We start from the raw sequence: 21,653 nt of genomic DNA, 5'->3' as shown, positions 1-21,653 counted from the left end.
GCAAGTTTGATCAAGGCTGCAGTCTCCCCCTTCTGATATGGAAAACATACCGAGGACACGGGTAAATCTTCAAAGGGAACAGTGTACTTTATAACTTCATTCACATCACCTTGGCTACGTTGTTTCACTTTCTCAACAATAAAATGTAAACATGATTTAAGGAACTGCCTATTTTCTTTTTAATATTAGCAACTTAACAGACAGCAGAAATGTTGAGGCGTCGTGCTGCATAAGCGTCATCTTCACTGTTTGGATATTTATAACAAAACGGAGCCAATAACAACTGCCTCCTTTCAATTTCAGTGAAAATACAAAACGCACCCTCTCTTTTGCTGAATATCAGTTTTAATAATCGACAATTATAAAAGTATAACATACAATAAGTTTATACATTGTAGGAAATAAAGGCAAGCGATCAGTCAATGTACCTGGATTAATCATTAACTTATCTTTGCTTAACCAAAACATGTTACCCGTGAACAAGTAACTTAATAGTCAAAGTCAGGGAATTGGCCTATGTCGTTAGATAAAGACAACAACATGAATGAAATATCACGTTTAGCAAATATAGCGAGATTAGATCCAGCGGGAGATGCTTGATGAGCAGTCCGACAAGCAGAGCTCTCATCTGGGTAGAAATGCTGGAGCGCTTGCCCGAGAGTGTGTGTGTGGTCACGTGATGTGCGTTTTCAGCGTTTTGGTGTGGACGGAGAGCTGTTCAGAAACGCTGGGTAAAACGCGAGTGTGGATGCGGATCGTTTTCATTCTACAACGCCGTTTTAAAACTAAAACGCACTAGTGTAAACGGGGCCTTAGACTAACTTGATCATATTTACTAGTAACAATTTAATTTATTTGTAACAATTATTATTATTCTATAAAATTATTAATAAATTCTACTAGTTTAAATAAATGTATAAAATGTTCATTTCAAATATGCATATAATAAAATGGATGATTAAAAATATTTAGTTTTAAAATGCATTTCAAGAGTTCACACTTCGATATCGCTTGATAATAACAGCAGGTTGGGCATGCTGGCCGGAGTTCGGAGACATTTTAGCCCAGGGCTCCTCTGGTCAATGAGCATGTGAGGAGTCCGAGACCAGGTAGGTCTCAAGAGCTCCCCCTGGTAAAAAAAAAAAATAAAAATAATGGCTATTTATAGTGCCTTTGGAATAATCCAATTGGCTTACTAATGATTACAGATGAGATACCAGCTGTGATCAATTATATCACATGCTCCTCTCGAAATTACGGTAGTTCAAGAGTTCACACTTGGCTGATGATTGATTATACAGCTTGTTTGGCGTGCTGTTCCGGGAGAGAGCCGTGAGCTCATAAGATCCTCGAGCCCGGGGCTCCTTCCCGTTTGCAATTTGAGAGGGGAGTTTGAGCTCAGGTAGATCTCGAGAACTCCCCTGCTGTAGTGGCTAATGAACAGATGGTGATTGCTCTTAAGAGATAACGACTTACTAGGAGCATGTCTATGGTGTCGATTTGGATTTAGTCAATTAACTTAAGTTGCATGTTATTAGACAGTGGGAGGAAACCAGAGAACATGGGGGTAACCCACGTGAGCACGGGGAGAATGTGCAAACTCCACACAGAAATGTCGGCTGGCTTGGAAAGGGCTAGAACAAGTGATGTTCTTACTGAGAGGCAACAGTGCTAACCACTTTGCCACCCATCTAGGAAAGGAGGAGAAGTAAGGGAGGAAGGGGGGATTCTTCAAAACAAAGATGGCTGTGATGTGGAACTTAGGGTATTTATAGTGGCTTAGAAATCATCTGATTGGTGAATCAGAAATTGAATACTGCGGGGCCGGCTGCAAGCAATCATCAGCACGTGATCCTCTCCAAACTAGTTAAATAAATGAACTTAGTTATATAAACTTCACTTTACTGAAATATGTATATTTTTAAGGGAACAAATGTTTAATATACACACAAATATGTCAATAAATGGAATATATATATATTTTTTTTAAATATCAACATATATTAAGATTTTACCAAGTAAAATTATTAAATAAATAAATATCAATGCAGATAAATTAAGTATGGGCTCACTTGTACACATTTATCTGCAAGATTGAGAGTTATTTTTTTTTCTCAAAAAATAAAAATAAATTCTACTGGTTTAAACAAATGTATCAAACATCTTTTATAAATAATTCTACATCTTTTAGACATGCATAACACAATGGATTTTTTAAATTATTTAGATTTATGAGGCATTTCACTGCTCCGTGCATATTTAAGGGGACAAATCTATAATAGACATGCAAATATATGGCAATAAATAAAAAAAGAAAAATCCTTCAAAATATTCACTTGTATAACTCTCAAATTATGACCAAGTAAAAATAACGCAATACAAATAAAAGCAATGCAGATAAACTAAGTATGGGTCCACTAGTACAAATTCATCTGCAAGATCGAGAGTTAATAATCTTTTAGTCAAAAATGAAAAGTCTAATGAATTCTACTGATTGAAAACAAATTTATAAAATATCCAACTTAAAAATAATTATACACATTTTAAATACGCATATTATCTAGTTTTATAAGGCGCTTCATTGCTACATGCATATTTAAAAGAATGAATCTATAATAGACATGCAAATATGTCAATAAACGGGAAAAATATTTATTTTAATAAAATATTAACATATATAATATGTCTTCTAATATAATATATAACTCTGAATTTATAACAAAGTATAAATAAATAAATAAATAAATAAATAAATAAAATACATACATAAACAAAATCCATCCAAATGAAGTCTGGGCCCACTTGTACAAATGTATCTGCAAAATGGATATATATGTTTTTTCCAAAAAAATCTAATTAAAATTAAAAAAATAAAATTAAACCTGGGTATAATAATAATAATAATAATAATAATAATAGTACTACTACTACAATAATGTTGGTGTAGCTATTAAAATACATTGAACTGTAGATCAGCATAGACAGTACCACCTATTGAACTCGGTGTTGAACAACCACCTCACATCTGCAAAAACTGGCTGCACAGTCACTTCACTGTGATGAGAACAGAGAACAAGTCAGATCCAGCCCTAAACACTCCCTCACCTTTTGTGTGCTGAGTTTCTTCTCTCCTCCTACAGAGAGTCCCGACCCTTTGCTTTCCTTCCAGGTGTAAAAGCCGGAGTGAGGGGACGTGGGCAGCCGGTGGGGTTTGGAGGGCGGAGACGACCCGCTGCTCTTGCGTTTCTTCCCCAAACTCTTATGGTCAAAGCTGGACACCCTGAGTCCCGAGTCCAGTCCTCGGCTGTCCGGGGCCGACTGATGTGTCCTCTTAAAAGCCCACGAGGAAGGGGAGTGAGAGTCCGAGGGCCTTGCTTTGCTTCCGGGCGAAAGCGAGCCGTTTGTTTGTCCGTGAGAGGCTGACGGTGGCGTTTTGCTAATGAGAGGACGACTCTTGTTCTGGGGCACGCAGTTCTTGTCCGGGCTGACGGCTGAGTCAGAGTCTTCGAAAGAGGCTTTTCGCTTGCGCAGTGCAGCGGCGTCCGGTGTGGGCGTCCGATCTGATTCCCTGAGACGCATCTGCTGTTTGCTGGGTCGCCCGACTGGGTTTTTGGGCCTCCCGGGGCCCGATTGAGAAGGAGACCGTCCGAGTTTACTGGAGCCAGAGTTCTCGGACTGAGCATAAGCCTTGCTGGTGGAGGAACTCTGCGGGTTTGGCTCCTTGCCTGGTCCGTGGGAAGAGTAGAAGGAAGTCTTGAGAGAGGAAGTTGTGTTGTGACTTCCTGCTCTTGGTTTGGAATGCTGGGAAATGGAGGAAGGAGAGGCAGGAACGGCTGCAGGCTTGGCTTGGGGACTCTGGGATTGAGGATCTGATGCTTGAGGTATTTTTCTGTGAGAGGGAGAGGAGTCAGGGTGGAACATATATGTATATATCAGAAAAGCAATCACTTTTTCACATGCAGTACAGGGAGTAAAAAACAGAGTTTTGTTAGGGACTTGAAAAGCTTCAGCTAATAGGGATTAACCTCAGAGCTACCTTCGAGAAACAAACACTCATAAAGCGAGAAGATCTTGGCACGGGCTCAAAGCACGCAATCTGGGAGCGAATCTCACAAAACCTGTCAGGAACAAGCTCAGCTCACATTTCACCCCGAAATCAAGTGACAAAATGTAAGAGTATTTGAGTAATCTGTTGAAGTAACTGCAACTTTTCCCCACACAATTCAGAAATATTAACTTGGAATTGTGATATTTGTAAAACTAAGACCTGAGAAATGCACACTCGCAGTTAAGGAAAACAAATTGGGTTGCACTTTATATTAGGTGGCCTTAACTAATGTGTACTTACACTGAAAATAGTCCTTTGTTTCAATGTACTTATTGTGTAAATACATGCTTTTACATCATATTTGTGATTAAATACCTGCATGTAATTACATCTGTAATTTATTTCTGTTGTAACATCTTTAATTACACTGTTGACCATCCCTTACACCTTAACCTACCCTTAAACCTACTCATACCCCCAAACCTTTCCATAATCCTACACGTATTCCACCTCAAGAGCACCAGAAGTGTTCTGCAATACATACATGCAAGTACAAAGTAGTTAAGGTCACTTGAACAACAAATTGTAAGAATTGTGATAAATAAATGGCTGAGGTTTTTCCACACAATCGGGTGTTTAACATGACACACACACACGTTCTGTCTGGTTCTTGAATCTGATTGGCTGATAGTCGAGCAATATTCTGTATTAACAGCACTCGTACAGCCTCCTCACCCTTCTGTATTACTCCGCCCAAATCGAGTGACAGCAGATCAATAAACTCACTACAGTTTGACAAATATTGCAGCTGTTGGACAACATAATGTACTTTTGAGCCTATTTTTGGTGAGAATGTAGTTGTTTAGATTATATATATATGCAGTTTATTTATAAGGATAGCATCTATTTTTAATATATTTAAGTTTCATAGATTTAGTGCACCGGCATCCATCAGCCTGTCATACTGAGCAGAGCAAAGATGATTGACGATCGGCCACAAGATGGCGAGAGAGACATAAGCCCTAATGCTGCGTTCACAACTGATGCGGAACGCTTGTCAAGCTCGAGTGATTTACACGTTAAGTTAACGCAAATGCGCAAAAACAACCTGCGGCACGATGCACGCGAATGACGGGAATTGCGCGAATAGCGCAACGCGAATTGAGCATTTTGCGCGTCTGACGCGTTTAACGCGCATTTTGTACAAACCGGTCGAGTTCAAAAATCTGAACTTAAGCGGACAATACTGTCGTGTTAACCATTAAGGAGCTTGCTCTTGTGGGGGCGTGATTGTGACGTATGCCTGTTGTTGGTGTCCTGGGGGAAATCCTCCAGCCGACAATGACAACAGTTCATCAAATTGGGCTGGGCTCAGTCAGAAGCACCGCTGAAAGCCTTCATCATCCACATTAAGCTTCTGGAGGACTTTGTGAGCTCAGCTGGATGCACCTCTGAAATGATTTAGTGAGCTCAGACACGGCGTTAAACGTATCAACGCTGTTTTTCAGCCTTCATTAAACCCATAAACACGGTTATTTTCTTAATAATATCCATGTTAGCCATTTGGCAACGAAGCTAGAGTCACCGGGCAGACAGAAGCCCTGCCCAACACGCGAATCCGCGTCTGTTCTGACTTGAATTTGACACGCGAATGAAGCGAGTAAACTCAAATGTTCATGCCGCTATTTACGCGTGAATAAACCGTTTTATCCGCGCGTTCCGCGTCTGGTGTGAACAGCATTAGAAGAGAAAAACAGCGGAATTTCAAGCTACAGCTGAACAAATCATTATAAATTAGGTAAGTAAGTCGATCTTTTTTTGTATGTTGTAGTTCTGTATTTATACCATAGTAATCAGGTAGTGTTTCTGGTAGTATTTGCTTTGCTTTGACTTTTTCGCGGTTATTTATTGTGATCTCCCGATTGCAACAGAATTACTGGGAAATGTCTCTACTAAGGCACTCGGCCTGTGGTGTCGTGCACTCTTCCCACCAGTGTCGATATACAGACATATCACACTGCTACTCATGTGATATACACTCAAAAGATTACTTGTCTGCAATGGTTTTGTGAGATGACTCTGCCAGCGTTAACACATCACTTCATTGTCTCGCATCTATGACACAATATGATAAAGCATATGCAGGTCTGCTAGGTTCTTACTTCCACAGATGGGCACTGAGGTGGCTCTCCACCATGGCACTCATGGCAGACCGTAGATGGTGTAACCGTCGATCAAAAGTGAAGACACCGTGACCCAGAGAATGACTTCCAAATGAACAAAGCTGTTGTGGGGAAAAGCAAAAAATTAACACGAATACTCTCGATCTCTTTTTTAATTACAAACTGTATAAACTGAGAAACAAGAAAGAAAGAAAGAAAGAAAGAAAGAAAGAAAGAAAGAAAGAAAGAAAGAAAGAAAGAAAGAAAGAAAGAAAGAAAGAAAGAAAGAAAGAAAGAAAGAAAGAAAGAAAGAAAGAAAGAAAGAAAGAAAGAAAGAAAGAAAGAAAGAAAAAGGAAAGAGAAAGAAGAAAAAAGAAAAACAAGAGAGATGAGAAACAAGAACAAAACAGGGATGTCAGAGGGGATTGATGAATGGAGTACATGCTTCTCAATATGGATTATTTTTTGGTTTGAACAATTATAATATTTAATGCATAACCTTTATATTATAGTTATGCACTTCTATTATAATTGCTCAAACTAAAAACCTGATCCACTACATTTACAGAGATGCTAGATGACCCAGTGAAAGAGTTAACTTGTACCGCAGCAGGTTTGGGATGCCATGGAGTGGAGTGCCAGTCTGCAGGCTCCTCGTTGGTCTCTCCTTCGCTCTCATCACCTGAGATGTGGGCCTGTGTGAGAGGTGAGTGCGCTCGAGTGCTGCTTTCCTCCAGATGGGTTTTATCCTCCTCTATGCTTTCAGATGATACAGGTGTTCTGCCAACACAAACACAGATAAATGGATGCCGTTAGCCTTCATTGTTACTTTCAATGGGAAACAAAAGGTTGCATACAGTATATCTATGGGGCATATGCACACACACTTTTCATTTTCATTTTAAATTTTGAGGCGAGTTGTTGCGCAATTACAAAATAGCCACGATTAAGATCTTCACTACCTGTTTGATATACGATATAACATGGTTATCAGACTGTACAAGAAGAACTTTTATTTTCAATGGAGTTTCTGCGCTTGCCTGCTTCTACTGACATTGCAAGCGTTGCATTTTTTCATCACGTTTCATGTCTAAACAAGTAAATAAATGCTTTGATACATTTAACTGATTGTATTTTGACAGATTTGTGTTTTTGATGCTGTAAAAGAAAACTTACGAAATTAAAAATAGCCACATAAAACGTTCACCGAAGCCAATCATTGGCTGAAAACACTAACTGTGCATATAACCATGTCACTTTTATTAAGTAATTTTATTAAGATGTGGCTCAAAGGACTGATCAAATAATTCCTTTCTTTTTACAATAGATTTCAATACAAACTAAAAACAAATGAGCATCTCATGTAATCGAGTTTTAACCTCAAAAAGAAAATCAATAAACCAGCTTTCTAATAATGTCAGGAAGCATTATATTTACCTCAGTTAGGTCATTTATTGGCCAAAGCTTGGTAGTTCACTAGAGAAATTAACTCCAGAAATAAACCCTTCTCAAAATAATTGAGCAGTTTTAGCCTGTTAGTAAAGTCGTACCTAATTTATAGTCCGTTTAAATAAACTGGTTATGAATGCAAAATCTGAAAGTCAATGTACAAATGATATACAATAAATTAAAGTAGAAACTATTTTGTTCATCTAAACATGGTTTAGAAATTAATGTTATTACCCAATTTACATTTTTATTTGACACCTACTGAATCGAATGGGATATTTTTTTATACGTTTTTTTACATTCAAAAAGGCAAGACTTAAAAAAATAATAATAATAATAATGTTACACATACTGTTTGCTATGGAATATTGCTATGAAAGCTTAATATCTCAAAATCATTCAAATAGAACCTTATAATTCCAAGGTGACAAAATTATTATTATTCCACTTATTTATAAAAGTAAATAAAAAAATTATATATATATTAAAAAAGTTACAAAAATTATAATAATAGTACAATTCTGCAGTATATATAGATGATACTTAAAAAATACTTTAAAGGTCCCGTGAAGTGCTTTGAAATGTGCATTTTTTATTCAATGCTTGATGTAATCAACTAAAAAAGGAGAGGGAGGGACAGAGTAGCCCCTCCCCTTTGAAAAAAAAAACAGCCAATAGCATTTTGTTTTTATCACAGCTCTAACAGTGAGAGTGGTCGAGCTTAAGCACATCAAACAAAAAAGCAAATTAAAAAAGTATCCTGTAGGGAGCGAGGCATGTCAGATACAAGAGAGCATCTGATTGGTCAAGATTTGATGAGAAATTGAAAAAAAACAAAAAAAAACAAAGTTGATCCATTTGGGCAGAAGTGACAAACTACAAGCTTTACATGTTTATATCAGTTTGACATCTTCAAAATGCAAATTGTGTTGCTGTTTTGGAGCAAAATAGCTTATATATCCTTAAAACTAACATCTAAAAATTGTTATTTTATTTTCACAGGACCAAAATTAACACCCAAAATATAAAGAAAATAACTACTACATTAAACATTTTAGATATGTATGAATTCAATAAATAGGAGCATTCTCTTGATATATTCAAACCTAAATGCTGGGCTGTTGGTCAGGGGTCTCCGGCAGGACGGGGGTGCAGGTGTATCTCGTGGCGGTTCTGGACTGACACTCGGAGCGGAGGAACTCTCCGGTGCCTGAGAAACCCGTTCACGAGCCTTCGAGCTCATCTTCAGCTCCGCCACCAGCTGGTCAAAGTTTTTACTTCTGCCCTGCACTTTTCTGCGCTGATGAATGGAATGAATCTAGAAGACAGATCATTTATTTATTCATTTTAAACAGATACTTTGCAGCATACAGACTCATTCATAAAACATAAACTAATTACCATGAAGTGATGCGAGTGAAAGCATTTCATCATCATTGTGCTTTTGGATTTTGTGGATTATTAGACACTGATGCTGAAATCAGCTTGCATGATTTTCAAAGTAGTCGTGTCACAGATGTTTTCACACTGCATAACTATCTGTGGTAGCTTTCCATCGCTGTTGTGTTTACACTGCGAGATGGATCAGTGACAGGGGATTACAAACTGCATGACTTTATAATAGGAATCGCCGACAACTTTGGTTGTGAGACGTAGTTTGTGGACAAAGACAAACACACCCAAAAAGTGACATAAAAACAACGTGAGGTCACGTAGTATATTTTTTGTTATTTACTTTATGAGAAAGAAGCCTTTAGTGAGGTAGAAAATGTACTTATTTTGCTCATCCGGGTTTTAAAGGAAATTAGCAATTTCTCCTTAACTTTTTTTTTTTTTGAGCCTGCTGTGGTATTGCTTAAATGCTCCTGCCAAATTTACACTTATTTTTCCTTCATTTCTTGGGTCCAAATAGATCTAAATAGCCCCTTTAACATCTCCCCAACCTCCCGCTGGCCTGCAGATACCCATAATAGTGGATGCTGCTCTCTCATTGGCTAATGGTAATTGGTAATTGTCAGGAAATGGTAAATGGTAAATGGTAATTGCCGACGTTTTTTTCCAATCAGAACACATTTCACACAATGATTTTGAATCACCAACAACTCCAAATATTTAGCATGACAAATATATGGACGCATGTCGGCAACTCATCAACGATTCTCTCAGATTGTGTCTTTGATAGTTTACACTATATGATTGTTATTCAGGTGAATGAGCATCGATTTGCCTGTGATTTCAGCCATTTATCAGCCATATATTTTTTTTTAAACCAATCGGCAAGTCAAAATTGGGGCTAAAATCATGCAGTCTAAACTCGGCATAGGGGACGATGTAGTTTGGATAAATAATTTAGATCCTGATGACTGCACAATGCAAACAACATGTTTTTTATATAATTGTATTTATACCTTTTTTACAAGTCATGTAGAACCATGCTCTACATTTTGAAGATTCATTGAAAAATGCATTATATTAACTATTCCAAGAAAATTAGTCTGAAAAAAGTTGTAATTTTAATATACTTTCATTTGTTCTTATTGTTTTAAAAGAGATTCGAGTTCACTCAAAATTGAAAATATACTCACCCTTATGTGATTTTTACCTTTATGACTTTCTTTATTCTGTTGAACACTAAAGTAGATATTCTGGGAAAAGATGAAATCCTGTAACCACTGACTTTCATTGTTGAAAAAACAAATATGGAAGTTAATGGTTACAGGTTTTCAGCATGTCTCAAAATATCTTCTTTTGTGGTCAAGAGGAAAGAAACTCAAAGGTTTCAAACGAGTAAAGGATGAATAAATGATGACAATTCTTAATTTGGGGTGAACTGTCCCTTTAATTACTTAATATCACTTGTAAGAATCGCTAAAACACTCTTCAAGTTAAAAAAATTTCCTGTGAAGTGTATCACATCGCATTCACGCCCCTAAAACCATTTTTTTATAAGTCATGTAGCACCGTGCCTTACATTTTGAACAACATTACAGTATTTGAGTTGTTGATAAATACATTATAGTAATTTTTGGATTGTGAATACTGCAATTATCATTAATATACATTTCATTATGCCACTTAAAGTGTTTTGTTTTGTTTTAAAATGGATAGTTCACTCAAATGAAAATATACTCACTATTTACTCTCCCTCATGTGGTTATAAACCTTTATGACTTTCTTTATTCTGTTGAACACTAAAGAAGATATTTTGGAGAAAGATAAAATCCTGTAACCACCGACTTTCATTGTTGAAAAAACAAATATGGAAGTCAATGGTTACAGGTTTTCAGCATGTCTCAAAATATCTTCTTTTGTGTTTAACAAAAGAAACTCTTATAATGTTTAAAAACAAGTAAAAGATTAGTAAATGATGACAATTTTCATTTTTAGGCGAACAATCCATTTAATTACTCAATCTCACTTGTCTGAAGTATCAATAAAACACTCAAATCTTCAAATTATACAAGTTTCCTATGAAGTGTATTAGGATGTTGGTAAAAAGAAACAAAAGTATAACAATATATTAATTCTTATGAATCCTATAGATGTTTTTAGGTAGTGCTACACAAATGAACAGAGGTCTTTCCTGCAACCCCTTCCCTATTTCCTGTTAGTCATGTCCGCTGAACTTCCTGTCACTCTATAGGCTGAAATCAGTGTCCACTGAAAGGCTTCAACACTTAGACAGAAATATACAGTTAAAGTCTAAATTATTAGCCCTCCTGTGAATTTTTTTCCTTTTTCAAATATTTCCCAAATAATGTTTAACAGAGCGAGGAATTTTTCACAGCATGTCTGATAATATTTTTTCCTCTGGAGAAAGTTTTATTTGTTTTATTTTGGCTAGAATAAAAGCAGCTTTAGTTTTTTTAAAACTATTTTAAGGTGAATATTATTAGCCTCCTTAGGATTTTTTAAAGTGTCTACAGAATAAACCCGTTACACAATGACTCGACTAATTAACCTAACCTGCCAAGTTATCCTAGTTAAGCTTTTAAATGTCACTGTAAACTAATTACTAGTATGTTGTAAAACATCTTGTAAAATATTATGTAGTCATCATGGCAAAAGTAAAAGAAATTATTAGAAATTAGTTATTAAAACTATTATGATTAGAAATGTGTTGAAAAAAAATATACAGGGGGGCTAATAATTCTGACTTCTACTGTACATTTACCATTTAAATACAGGACAGCAAAATGCATCAAACAACAATTCTGCTTTCCAGAATATTCCATCTGAAGTCTGAAGACCAGCATACATGTTCACTCTGAGCTAGAAACACTGGTAACATGTCATTGTGAGATGATGTGGAAGTGGTGCTCAACTCACATTGCAGGTCAGAAGTCGAGTACACACTTTCTTTCTCTCAGTGTCCAAAACACCACAGTGTTTGTCAAGGTCACATTCTTTTTCTGTGGAGCACAACAAATTTTATGATCAAATTCAGGATTTAATGCATTACAACACCTTGTTTGGATGGAGAAAGAGTTGTTTACTGCCATATCAGCTAACATGGCAAAAACAAACAAGATAAATAACCCTTTTCTATACTTAACAAGATTTTAACAATACAAATGTTAACAGCATGGGCGATTTTAGAGAATTGCCTGTGCTCAACAATGAATAATACATAAAATAAATAGTTATACATTGTAAGGATACACATTTAATAAAAATTCTCTCCCGATTATAAATGTCTCATTACATTAAAAGTAGCGCATTGCAAAATTCTGTTACACAGTGCCTGAAAATAGTCCCCAGCTAGGTAACAGCGCTGTGTAGTGATGCGCGGATGGCGGTTATATGCGCGGGTGCTGCGGATAATCTAAGGGTCGGGTAATAAAAAAATACATTATGATTAATTGCGGGTCGGTTGCAGGTGGATATATCAGGACATGGCAGTGGATCAGCGAAAAAGCGGAGAGTGGGTTTTGCAGAATGGAAAGATATGAGACGCCCAAAAATTATGGATGAATTGCAAGAGTAGCCTACTGTTCAAAGTTTGAGTTAGAGGAGTGCACCTCAGAAAGGATCTAGTGGACAAGGCACCGAACAAATATGTGCAGTTTTTCAGCCTTCCTAAAGCACAGCTACACTCTCAATAAAATCCATGTTAGCTAGAGTCACTGGGCAGACAGACACCATGCCACGAATCCGGGACTATTGTGAAGTGAATTTGACGAGTGAATGAAGCAAATATGATGCGCTAATGATGCGAGTACACTAAAAATGTTCACATGTCTATTTACATGTGAATAGTGCAATTTATTAATGCATGCCACGTGAATAATGTGAACACAGCATTAGTACAACACTAGTACTACCATTAGTACAACCACAGAACAGTCAAGCTTTAAACAGGAAAACTTTTTGGACATTTGTGCGAACTGCTAATGGTCTAATCTGATTCAATGATTTATGCTTAGCTAAGCTAAAAGTTCTCCTGGCAGACACAAAGGTGAGCTGAATGGATACAAACATGGTAAAACTCAACTGTTCAACTATATTCGCCTTGTAAAATGAGCCCATTTAGAAAACAATGGAGAGTTCCTTTAACGACATACATTGTTTTTTTCCCATGAATTGAAAATCTCATAAATTGAGGAAAAATCCAAAAGGAAACTCAATCATTCTTCCAAGTTCTGATGTCATACCTGCAGCACTTCATAAATAATATACTGATAATAAATCATATACTACGTCTTTTTCTATAAATCACATATCTCAGTCAGACTTGGATTGATGTCATTTAACGGGTTTTCACAGGACTTACTAGAGACCATCTTGTGCGTCTTGGTTCCTCTGAGGTGTCCGGAGGGGACAGGGGCCGATGCCGCCTCTCCTCTCTGGGATTGAGGTCTTTCAGCTGCAGGTGGCGGCCGGTTAGGCGAAGGGCCTCCATGTGGCCATGGAGGGTCTCTGTGGGCCGGGGGAGGAGAGCTTCGAGTGGGCTCAATTGGAGGAGGCTGCTTAAAAACAGCTGATTCTGAATGAGCCGAGTTTGAAGAGTTTGAAGGCGAGTGCCTGAGGGGAAACATCAACATTTATAAATTACACGGGTTGACCAACTTTTACAGCTGAGGTCAGAAGGTTTTGCCTCCGTTCGTGATTTGAAATCTGCATTATTTGGAGAATGATTGTTGTTTTTTTTACATGATTTGTGGTTTCGCTATCACAGATTCTGTCTCGAAAAAAATCCTCCCATTTGAACATTACTGAACAAGTAGCATCTTTGAAACTGTAGTTCTGCCTAAACGACCACAAAATAATAATAATAATAATTATAATAATATACATTGTGCTACCAATGGTGATTAAGTCTTAAGGCTGTTTGGCAAACTATGCAAAATCATTCCAAAAATAACATTATTATACTTCGTTCTATTATAATTGTTACTGTAACAACATCTGCATAAAGTGGCTGTGTGTAGGCATGGGACAATAACCGTTTTCAAGGTATACTGCAGTTTGGAAAAGTCAAGGTTTTAAAACCACCAATATTTTCTGCTATACTATTCCTAGGGTTTGTGTAAGATTATTTATTTACGTTTTTTTTTGACAGCAGAAGTCAATGATTCATTTGAATTATTCAGCCTGAAATAATTACTGCTCCAAAATATTATAAATGTTTCTCAAATTATATTATACTGTATTTAAAGGAGGAAAAAGTTATTGTTTATTACCCAGACATTTAAAAAGAGCATATATTAGAGCAGTAATCACAATACCGTGAAACCCTGATATTTTTATCCAAGGTTATCATACCGTCAGAAACTTCTACTGGCCTATGCTTAGCTGTGTGTACTTGGTGCACATTACCTTTAGGTTTAAATTGTGGGACCATCCAAATTTCATATAAAGTAACCTGTGCTTTTAACCCTTAAAAGCACATTAACGTTCCATGAAACAGATAGGACAAAACAATGAATGGTGACAAGTTTGTATTTCTGCAAAAATCTGCCACAAAAATTTAAATTAGAGAACATTACAAGCGAACCAATATAAATCAGCTTAAAGTCTGTGTAAACCAGAAGTTGCAAAGACTTATTTCAGTAAGTTGATGTACTTCCAACTAAAACTGAATATTGAGAAGGGGGCGGGGCTTTCTTTTTGTGCATCATTATCTTGTAACAAATGAACAGTAAGATGGGCGTGGCTAAGAATGTAATGGTTAAAAACACCGCCACCCCAATGATGGAAAAAAAAATGGTCCGACTTTGTTTGTTTTGGTAATCTTCAATCAGTTTTTCATAGATTAATTGTTTACTTAAAGATAAAAAAAACTGTAAACTGTAAATGTGTAATTTATACAGACTTTGAGGTTCTGTTAATGTTTTGATCTCTCCCTTATGTACAGTTAACGTCAAAACAGTTAACCTCCTGTGATTTTTTTGTTTTTCTTTTATAAATATTTCCCAATTTATGTTTAACAGAGAAAGGATTTTTTCCACAGTATGTCTGATAATATTTTTTCCTCTGGAGAAAGTCTTATTTGTTTTATGTTGGCTAGAATAAAAGCAGTTTTTAATTTTATATAACCATTTTAAGGTTAAAATTATAAGCCCTCTAAAGCAAGATTGTTTTTCGATTGTCTACAGAACAAACCACTCTAAAGCCACGGTCACACTGCCCTTTTCACCCCCTAGACTTCCACTCATATGCACGCGAATGCAAACGCAAGCTCGTGTGACAAGTTGTACAGATCGCTGCATTGGAAAGTTGAAGCTTGGTGAATTCTGACCTGCGAAATTGCATCACTTGACTTTGTGAGACCAATCAAAGATCAAAACATGACCTGTACGGAAATTTAAAATATGGACCAATCGCTTGCTTTTTTAAATGTCTAATCATCTCGTTTAATCCCGCCCCTTTTCACGCGATTCGACAGAAATCTGCAACCTTAAACTCTAGTGTGACTGCAGCATTATACAATGACTTAACTAATGACCTTAACTAGCCTAATTAACCTAGTTAAGCCTTAAAATGTCTCTAAGCTGAATACTAGTATCTTGAAAAATATCGAGTAAAATATTATGTACCGTCATCATGGCAAAAATAAAATAAATTAGTTATTAGAAATAAGTTAATAGCTGGCGTAATAGCCTAGCGCTGACATATGGTGCAGTAGCACTTCAGGGCGTCCCGAGTTCGAATCCCAGCTCGGGGACATTTCCCAACCATACTCCCCTCTCTCTCTCCCACTTCGCTTCCTGCCTCATCACTGTCATTTCTAATAAAGGCAAAAAGGCCAAAAATAAATCTTTAAGAAAAAGAAGAGATGAGTTATAAAAACGATTATGTTTAGAAATGTGTTGGAAAAATCTGTTAAACAGAAATTTGGGGAAACAATTAACAGGGGGGCTAATAATTCAGGAGGGTTAATAATTCTGACTTCAACTGTGCTTGCTAAAATTAAGTTGGGATCATTTTAACAAAAAACAAAGGTACAAACTGCAACCTAAAAATAAAAGACTAACTGAATCTTACCAAACTCCATCTTTCGGAGGTTTTGAGTGTCTGAACTGAGGCGGTGTAGCTGGGGATTGCGGAGATGCTCGCGGGGGCCCCACGTTCTGGTTCCTGCCGCTCCAGGAGGCGGTGGCTCCGTGTGATGGTGGCGTGTGTCCGTGACGGGGTCTCTGCTGCTGGGATGGAGGTGGAGTGGAGCGGAGGTGTGCATAGAGCTTACCCAGAGGGCCGTGCCTCCTCTCGCAGTGCTTCTCGAAGGCCTGAGGCTTCACCACCTGACTGCAGTGGCTGCACACCACCAGGTAGAAGTCATCTTGACCAGGATAATGTCCAAAAATGGACATATCTGCGCAAGCAGAGCAGAGAGTGGGGACAAATTAGCTTGGCTTGAAATGTTTCTAATGGAAATATTTGGCCCAGAAAATAAAATGGGTGTTAACATGCTAATGCTAGTTAGTTTATGCTAATGTGCCTTAATATAACTTAGTTAAAGCTGCATTGACCAATATGGCAAATTTTTTTTACTGCATACAGCAGGGGAAGTATTCATCATGCCATGTTTTTTTGGGTGGGAATAATTGTTTCTAAAGGAGTTGTTGACATGGAATAGAAGCAGATTTTGGTAAAAAAAAAATCTAAACAATCCAAACATAAGAGTAAAACAAACATCAAAAAACAAAAATTTGGAAATGTGTAGTAACAATGAAATAACAAGGAGTAATTTTTGGTGATGGCAGCTTAAAGACAACTTTCATATGGAGAATGAAGAAGAATGCATTGTTAAAGCCTGTGGAGGGAGAAAAAAAAAAAAAAAAAAAAAAATCACACCCAAGCAGAATGCAAAAATCTTGATGGTTCTGTGGGTCTCGTCTATCAAATTTGATCTTTATTTTGTATTTTCTATTGGATTCAAGTCAGGTGATTGGCTGGGCCATTCTACAGCTTGATTTTCTTTCTCTGAAAGCATTTGAGAGTTTCCTTGGCTGCGTTTTGAATTATTGTCTTGCTGAAATGTCCACTCTAGTTTCATCCTCATCATCCTGCTAATGTTGGACTGAAGCAGTTAATATTGGTTTACAATGATGAAGGGCAATGGGTTGCTAAATAAGAGATTTCAGCTGCTGTCTGGGCTTTCACTGACTTTCTACACCTTCCTTCATGTGTTCAACACTTTTTCCCTGTGTCATTTCATTTAATTACACAAATTCATTTGTAATCTAATTAAATTTGTTTTCTTTGCATATGTGGATTTCTTTGGTTTTAAACCAACAATCGGTAAATTTCAAGTCAGCAGCACCTTTGGAAATATGTCTTCTAAGAAAAATGTTGATGTGTTTAATACTTATTTCCCCCACTGTATAAAACACAAAAACTATATTTCACCAAGTAAAATAAAAATTAAAGAGATTTATAAAATTGTGCCATTTCTGATATTAGACAGATTTAATAAAACCGAACACACACACACAAAAAAAAAGTCACATTTTTATTTATGTTTTAAATTGCTTGATTCTTGCCCAAAACCTCACACAGGCATTCATACAATTTCATTTTCAATTTTGGGTATGACATTTAACAGTTTTTGCTGCAAAAAATGATAAATTACATGCATAAGAATCATTTTAAGCCGTGCATGACTACAATCAAAAAGTAAATTCATAAATTGAGGAATTTCTAGTATGTTAAATTATTTATTTTAAATTAGTCATGTATTAGTCATGTTTTGACCTGTATTTGGTCGGACCGGGAAAAAAATAGAGTATTTTAAACTGCTAAAAGTTATAAAGTAAGCAGAAGCGAGCCTATTAAATTAAGTTTATTAATAAATATGACTTTTTCCTGCTTATTACTTCCTTCTCTCATTTAGCAACTTACACACGTTTCTCCATGGTTTGTAGTGCATAAAATAGTAATACATTAACCCTGAAGTAAATGCTGTTGATTAAATCAAAGTATCTCTATAATAATCTCCATAAATAAATCAAATCTTGAAGCAAGTGAAAACAGTCCATAGTTTTAAAAGGGAAGAATTTACATGCACAGGAAAAATAAATGACTACCTGCGGCTCCTGCACACAAATTGAGGTCTTATGAAACAAAAATAATAGCTCTGTGCCAGAAACGGAACGTAATTTAAACATTATTACCTTTAATTAACAGCCTCTGCAAATGTTCCTGAGTGCATTAATGACAGTCTGAAGCAGAGTTCCTGTCGCATAATGATGCATATCAAATGGTTGGGATTCTGTGAAGTCAATCTTCTAGATTCAAACAACGGATGTGAATGTAATTTTACTCTTTTTATATAGGCTGAAGCAACCAGGATAAACACAAGCACCATTTTACGAAACACTGCAACACACATCCGTCAGCTCATGTAGGAGTTTGAGCTCATGTATACATTATTATGCAACAGGAAGCTTAAGCTCTAGACTGTCATGTTCAGGACTGCTGGCTGAGGCTGTGGATTAAAGACAATAAATATTGTGTTAATGGTCTGTTTTTTGCACAGATTGATCATTTTAATTTATAAGCACACAAGTGCATCATTTTTTGGCTCTCCAAGCATCAGTTGTCATTGACTTCCATTTTATGAATAATCAAGGCCACAGTATTAGCTAAAAAAAAAACTTAATTAATGTTCTACCGAACAAAAATATCTACATCTTAAATCAGTGCTTCTCAACTGCAGTCCTCTGGACTCTTTGTTTTGCTGCATCCCAATTCACATACTTATACTACGCCCCAATAATATGTACTTTTTTTTAAAGGAAAAGTATGCATACTTTTGAGTGTGTAACAGAAGAGTATGCAGGCTTTGGGACATACTACTTCCTCCTTAACAGATCGGTATGTTGCTTATAAGTCAATCATCCACACATCGTGCACATTTCTTTCATATTTAATTTCCTACCTTATTGGAGAAGCAGCAGCAGGTTAATCTGCCATTCGTTAGTCTTTCATGCAATGAAATCCCCTAAGGTCTTTGAATAATTATACAATCAGAAGTTACTGTCCAAACACGTTTATATAAAGTTCAAATTGTTTTTGTAGATGAAATATAAGACAGAAAATGTCATTTAAATATGCTCCTGTGGGCTAGATATTCTTACATGTCCACCATGTTTGTAGTTTATTTAAACTTTTCACCCGCATTTGTAGTTCTAATCGAATTCACATCCAACACGCAGTGTATTGTGGCCAACATAAGCAGTTAGAGTATGGACGCTTCCACACTTAAAATTTTTACCGGGAATAGTCAAACATACGGGAACCTTTGGCAAACTCCATTCAACATACTGCAATTTGACATATAATAATTCTATTTTCAAATACTATTTAGGATGGATAGTATGCGAATTGGGAAACAGCATTAATTATTTAAATTTACTTGTCTGCGACCGTAGGAAAATTTTATTTGCAGCATACACTCACAGAGACATCTGGCATTTATATAAGTGAATCAGTTAAAAAACATGGTACCCCTACTCTAAATCAATATCCAGTCTATTCGCCATCAACTGCTATTGAGAGAGGATGAATTTAAAAACTAATTAATGTGAGACACACAAAATGTGCAGGACAGAGGAGCCCAAGAACCGGAATTGAGAAGCACGGTCTTAGATGCTGTGTGAGAGTTAGCAAATTATTATTATTTCCTGTTTTTCTGTGAACTACCCCTTCAAACTACTGAAGTAATGTGAAGAAATGTGAGATTTACTTAAAGGTATAGTTCACTCAAAAATGAAACCATACCAATTACTCACCGTCAAGTGGTTCCAAACCTCTCTTCTGTCGAACACCAAAACAGATAATTCAATGAAAGCTGAAATCCTGTAATCACTGACGTACATAGTAGGAAAAAAAAACATTAAGTCAATAGTTACAGGCCTACAGCTTTCCTCAAACCACCTTCCCTTGTGTTCAACAGAAGAAACTCAAACAGGTTTAGAGCAGAAGTTTCATTTTTGGGTGAACTAACCCCTTTAAAAATTAACAAAAGATCATTGTTTATTGATAAGGCTGATTAGAAACGTTGAACCTAACAGGAAGAACCTCCACATTTGTTAATCCCAAACAGTAAAACACCAGCCAATTAATCAGCTTATGCATCAGTCCATCACTAAATGGGGTTATGTTGATACCACGGTTTCCACTTAACATGAACGATAAATACATAATGCCAACCCTCTTTCCTCAGTGTCATGGTTTCCATCGTCTTTTTTCCATTCTTGCTGTATTCATCTCCATCGGACCCTATGAAACACAGTTGGAGGAAGTGTGTTAAAGAGGGTATTTAAAACATGAGCACTAACTGTACACATCAATCCTTTAAAGCATATATGACCATCTTTTCCAAATCCGACAATTTATAGGGCCATCTACTGTAAACACTGAAAACATTGAATGTGGTGGTCCAGAATGTGGCAAGAGCCTGAATGCAACACAGTGAGACAAAACTAACAGAGAAAAAGGAGACCAACATTGACTTAGACATAGTGTTGCGTTTATTGGGGGTAATTCTAGGAGAACTGGCCAACTGTTTAGGTTTTATTCCACAAGATGTTCAATGCAACATGCAATCTGTGCCATGAACTGCTCATCTGTGAAGCACAAGCTCTCCTGTGGGTGGGGCCAAAATAAAAACTACCTGCAAATGAGCCCTACACTATTAATTGCGCTGAAAATGTGGCCGCAGACTAAAGCAGACGAGCGGCTTTAGAATGAGAGCGTTTGATACATTTGAAGTTCCAGACAAAACGAACACGGAACACGTTCTATTATGACGACACTGATCGGCGAGAGAGCGCAAGCGCGTAACCCGGCCGGCTTTAGGACCCGGCAGGTTCTTTGTTTGGGTAACATGGTTCGGGATGCCGTGCCTTTTCCACGAAATATAAAGCACATCCGCGAGACTTTTTGGCGGTGGATGGAGAAATACCGGCGACGAGGCGCTCACTCACCCTCCGATGCTGTCAGGTTGGCTCTTTCGGTCCAGACGCTCCAGCTTTGGCCCACGAAATCATCGAGACAAGGCACCCGCCGTTCCAGAGCAGCCATTACTTTAACTGCGCGTTCACGCACCGCCATCATCACTGCGCGGCAAGGCGCTGACGTCACGGCGCGCGCTCCCGTGGGCGGAGGGAGACCTACGTGCGCGCACTTGTTATGCGAAATTATTGTTTGTAATGATTATTAAATAAATATTAAATATCATTTGCATTTTGTTATTATATTTAATTTAATTTGGCTGAATTATTCTTTTCTTTAAACTCTTTAGCAATAAAAATGTACACATTTGTCATGCAAATACACTGAAATCTGAAAAAAATGACAACTGTTTTATAACGTGGAAAAATGAAATATAAAATGTTTTTATTGCTATTTTAATAGTAAAATTATTCATCCAGTATTATTCATACATTTTCTTTTGGGCTTAGTCTCTTTATTAGGGTCGTCACAGCGAAATGAAACGCCAACTTATCCAGCATATGTTTTACGCTGCTGATGCCCTTCCAGCTGCA

General features: G+C 36.9%; 1 protein-coding gene across 4 annotated transcripts in view; it reads right to left on the bottom strand.

Moving 5' to 3' along the window:
* atxn7l2a (ataxin 7-like 2a) overlaps positions 1-21,226 on the bottom strand; it is a 22,596-nt gene extending 1,370 nt beyond the window's left edge. Inside the window, exons 1-10 of one of the 4 annotated variants that reach the window (XM_005172906.5) lie at positions 21,093-21,195; positions 20,317-20,385; positions 18,276-18,589; positions 16,147-16,474; positions 13,433-13,683; positions 11,989-12,071; positions 8,766-8,977; positions 6,816-6,990; positions 6,211-6,332; positions 3,106-3,889 (exon numbers count right to left, since the gene is read on the bottom strand). In XM_005172906.5, the coding sequence (XP_005172963.2) occupies positions 3,106-3,889; positions 6,211-6,332; positions 6,816-6,990; positions 8,766-8,977; positions 11,989-12,071; positions 13,433-13,683; positions 16,147-16,472 (1,953 nt within the window). In that variant the 5' untranslated portion in view covers positions 16,473-16,474; positions 18,276-18,589; positions 20,317-20,385; positions 21,093-21,195. 4 annotated transcript variants of the gene reach the window in all.
* Positions 21,227-21,653: the final 427 nt, after the last annotated feature.

The sequence above is a fragment of the Danio rerio genome, chromosome 11 (genome assembly GCF_049306965.1).
Source record: "Danio rerio strain Tuebingen ecotype United States chromosome 11, GRCz12tu, whole genome shotgun sequence".
In the NCBI taxonomy this organism is placed as follows: domain Eukaryota; kingdom Metazoa; phylum Chordata; class Actinopteri; order Cypriniformes; family Danionidae; genus Danio; species Danio rerio.
Note: the sequence above shows the minus strand (reverse complement) of the source record. Positions and strands in the feature narration are given on the sequence as shown.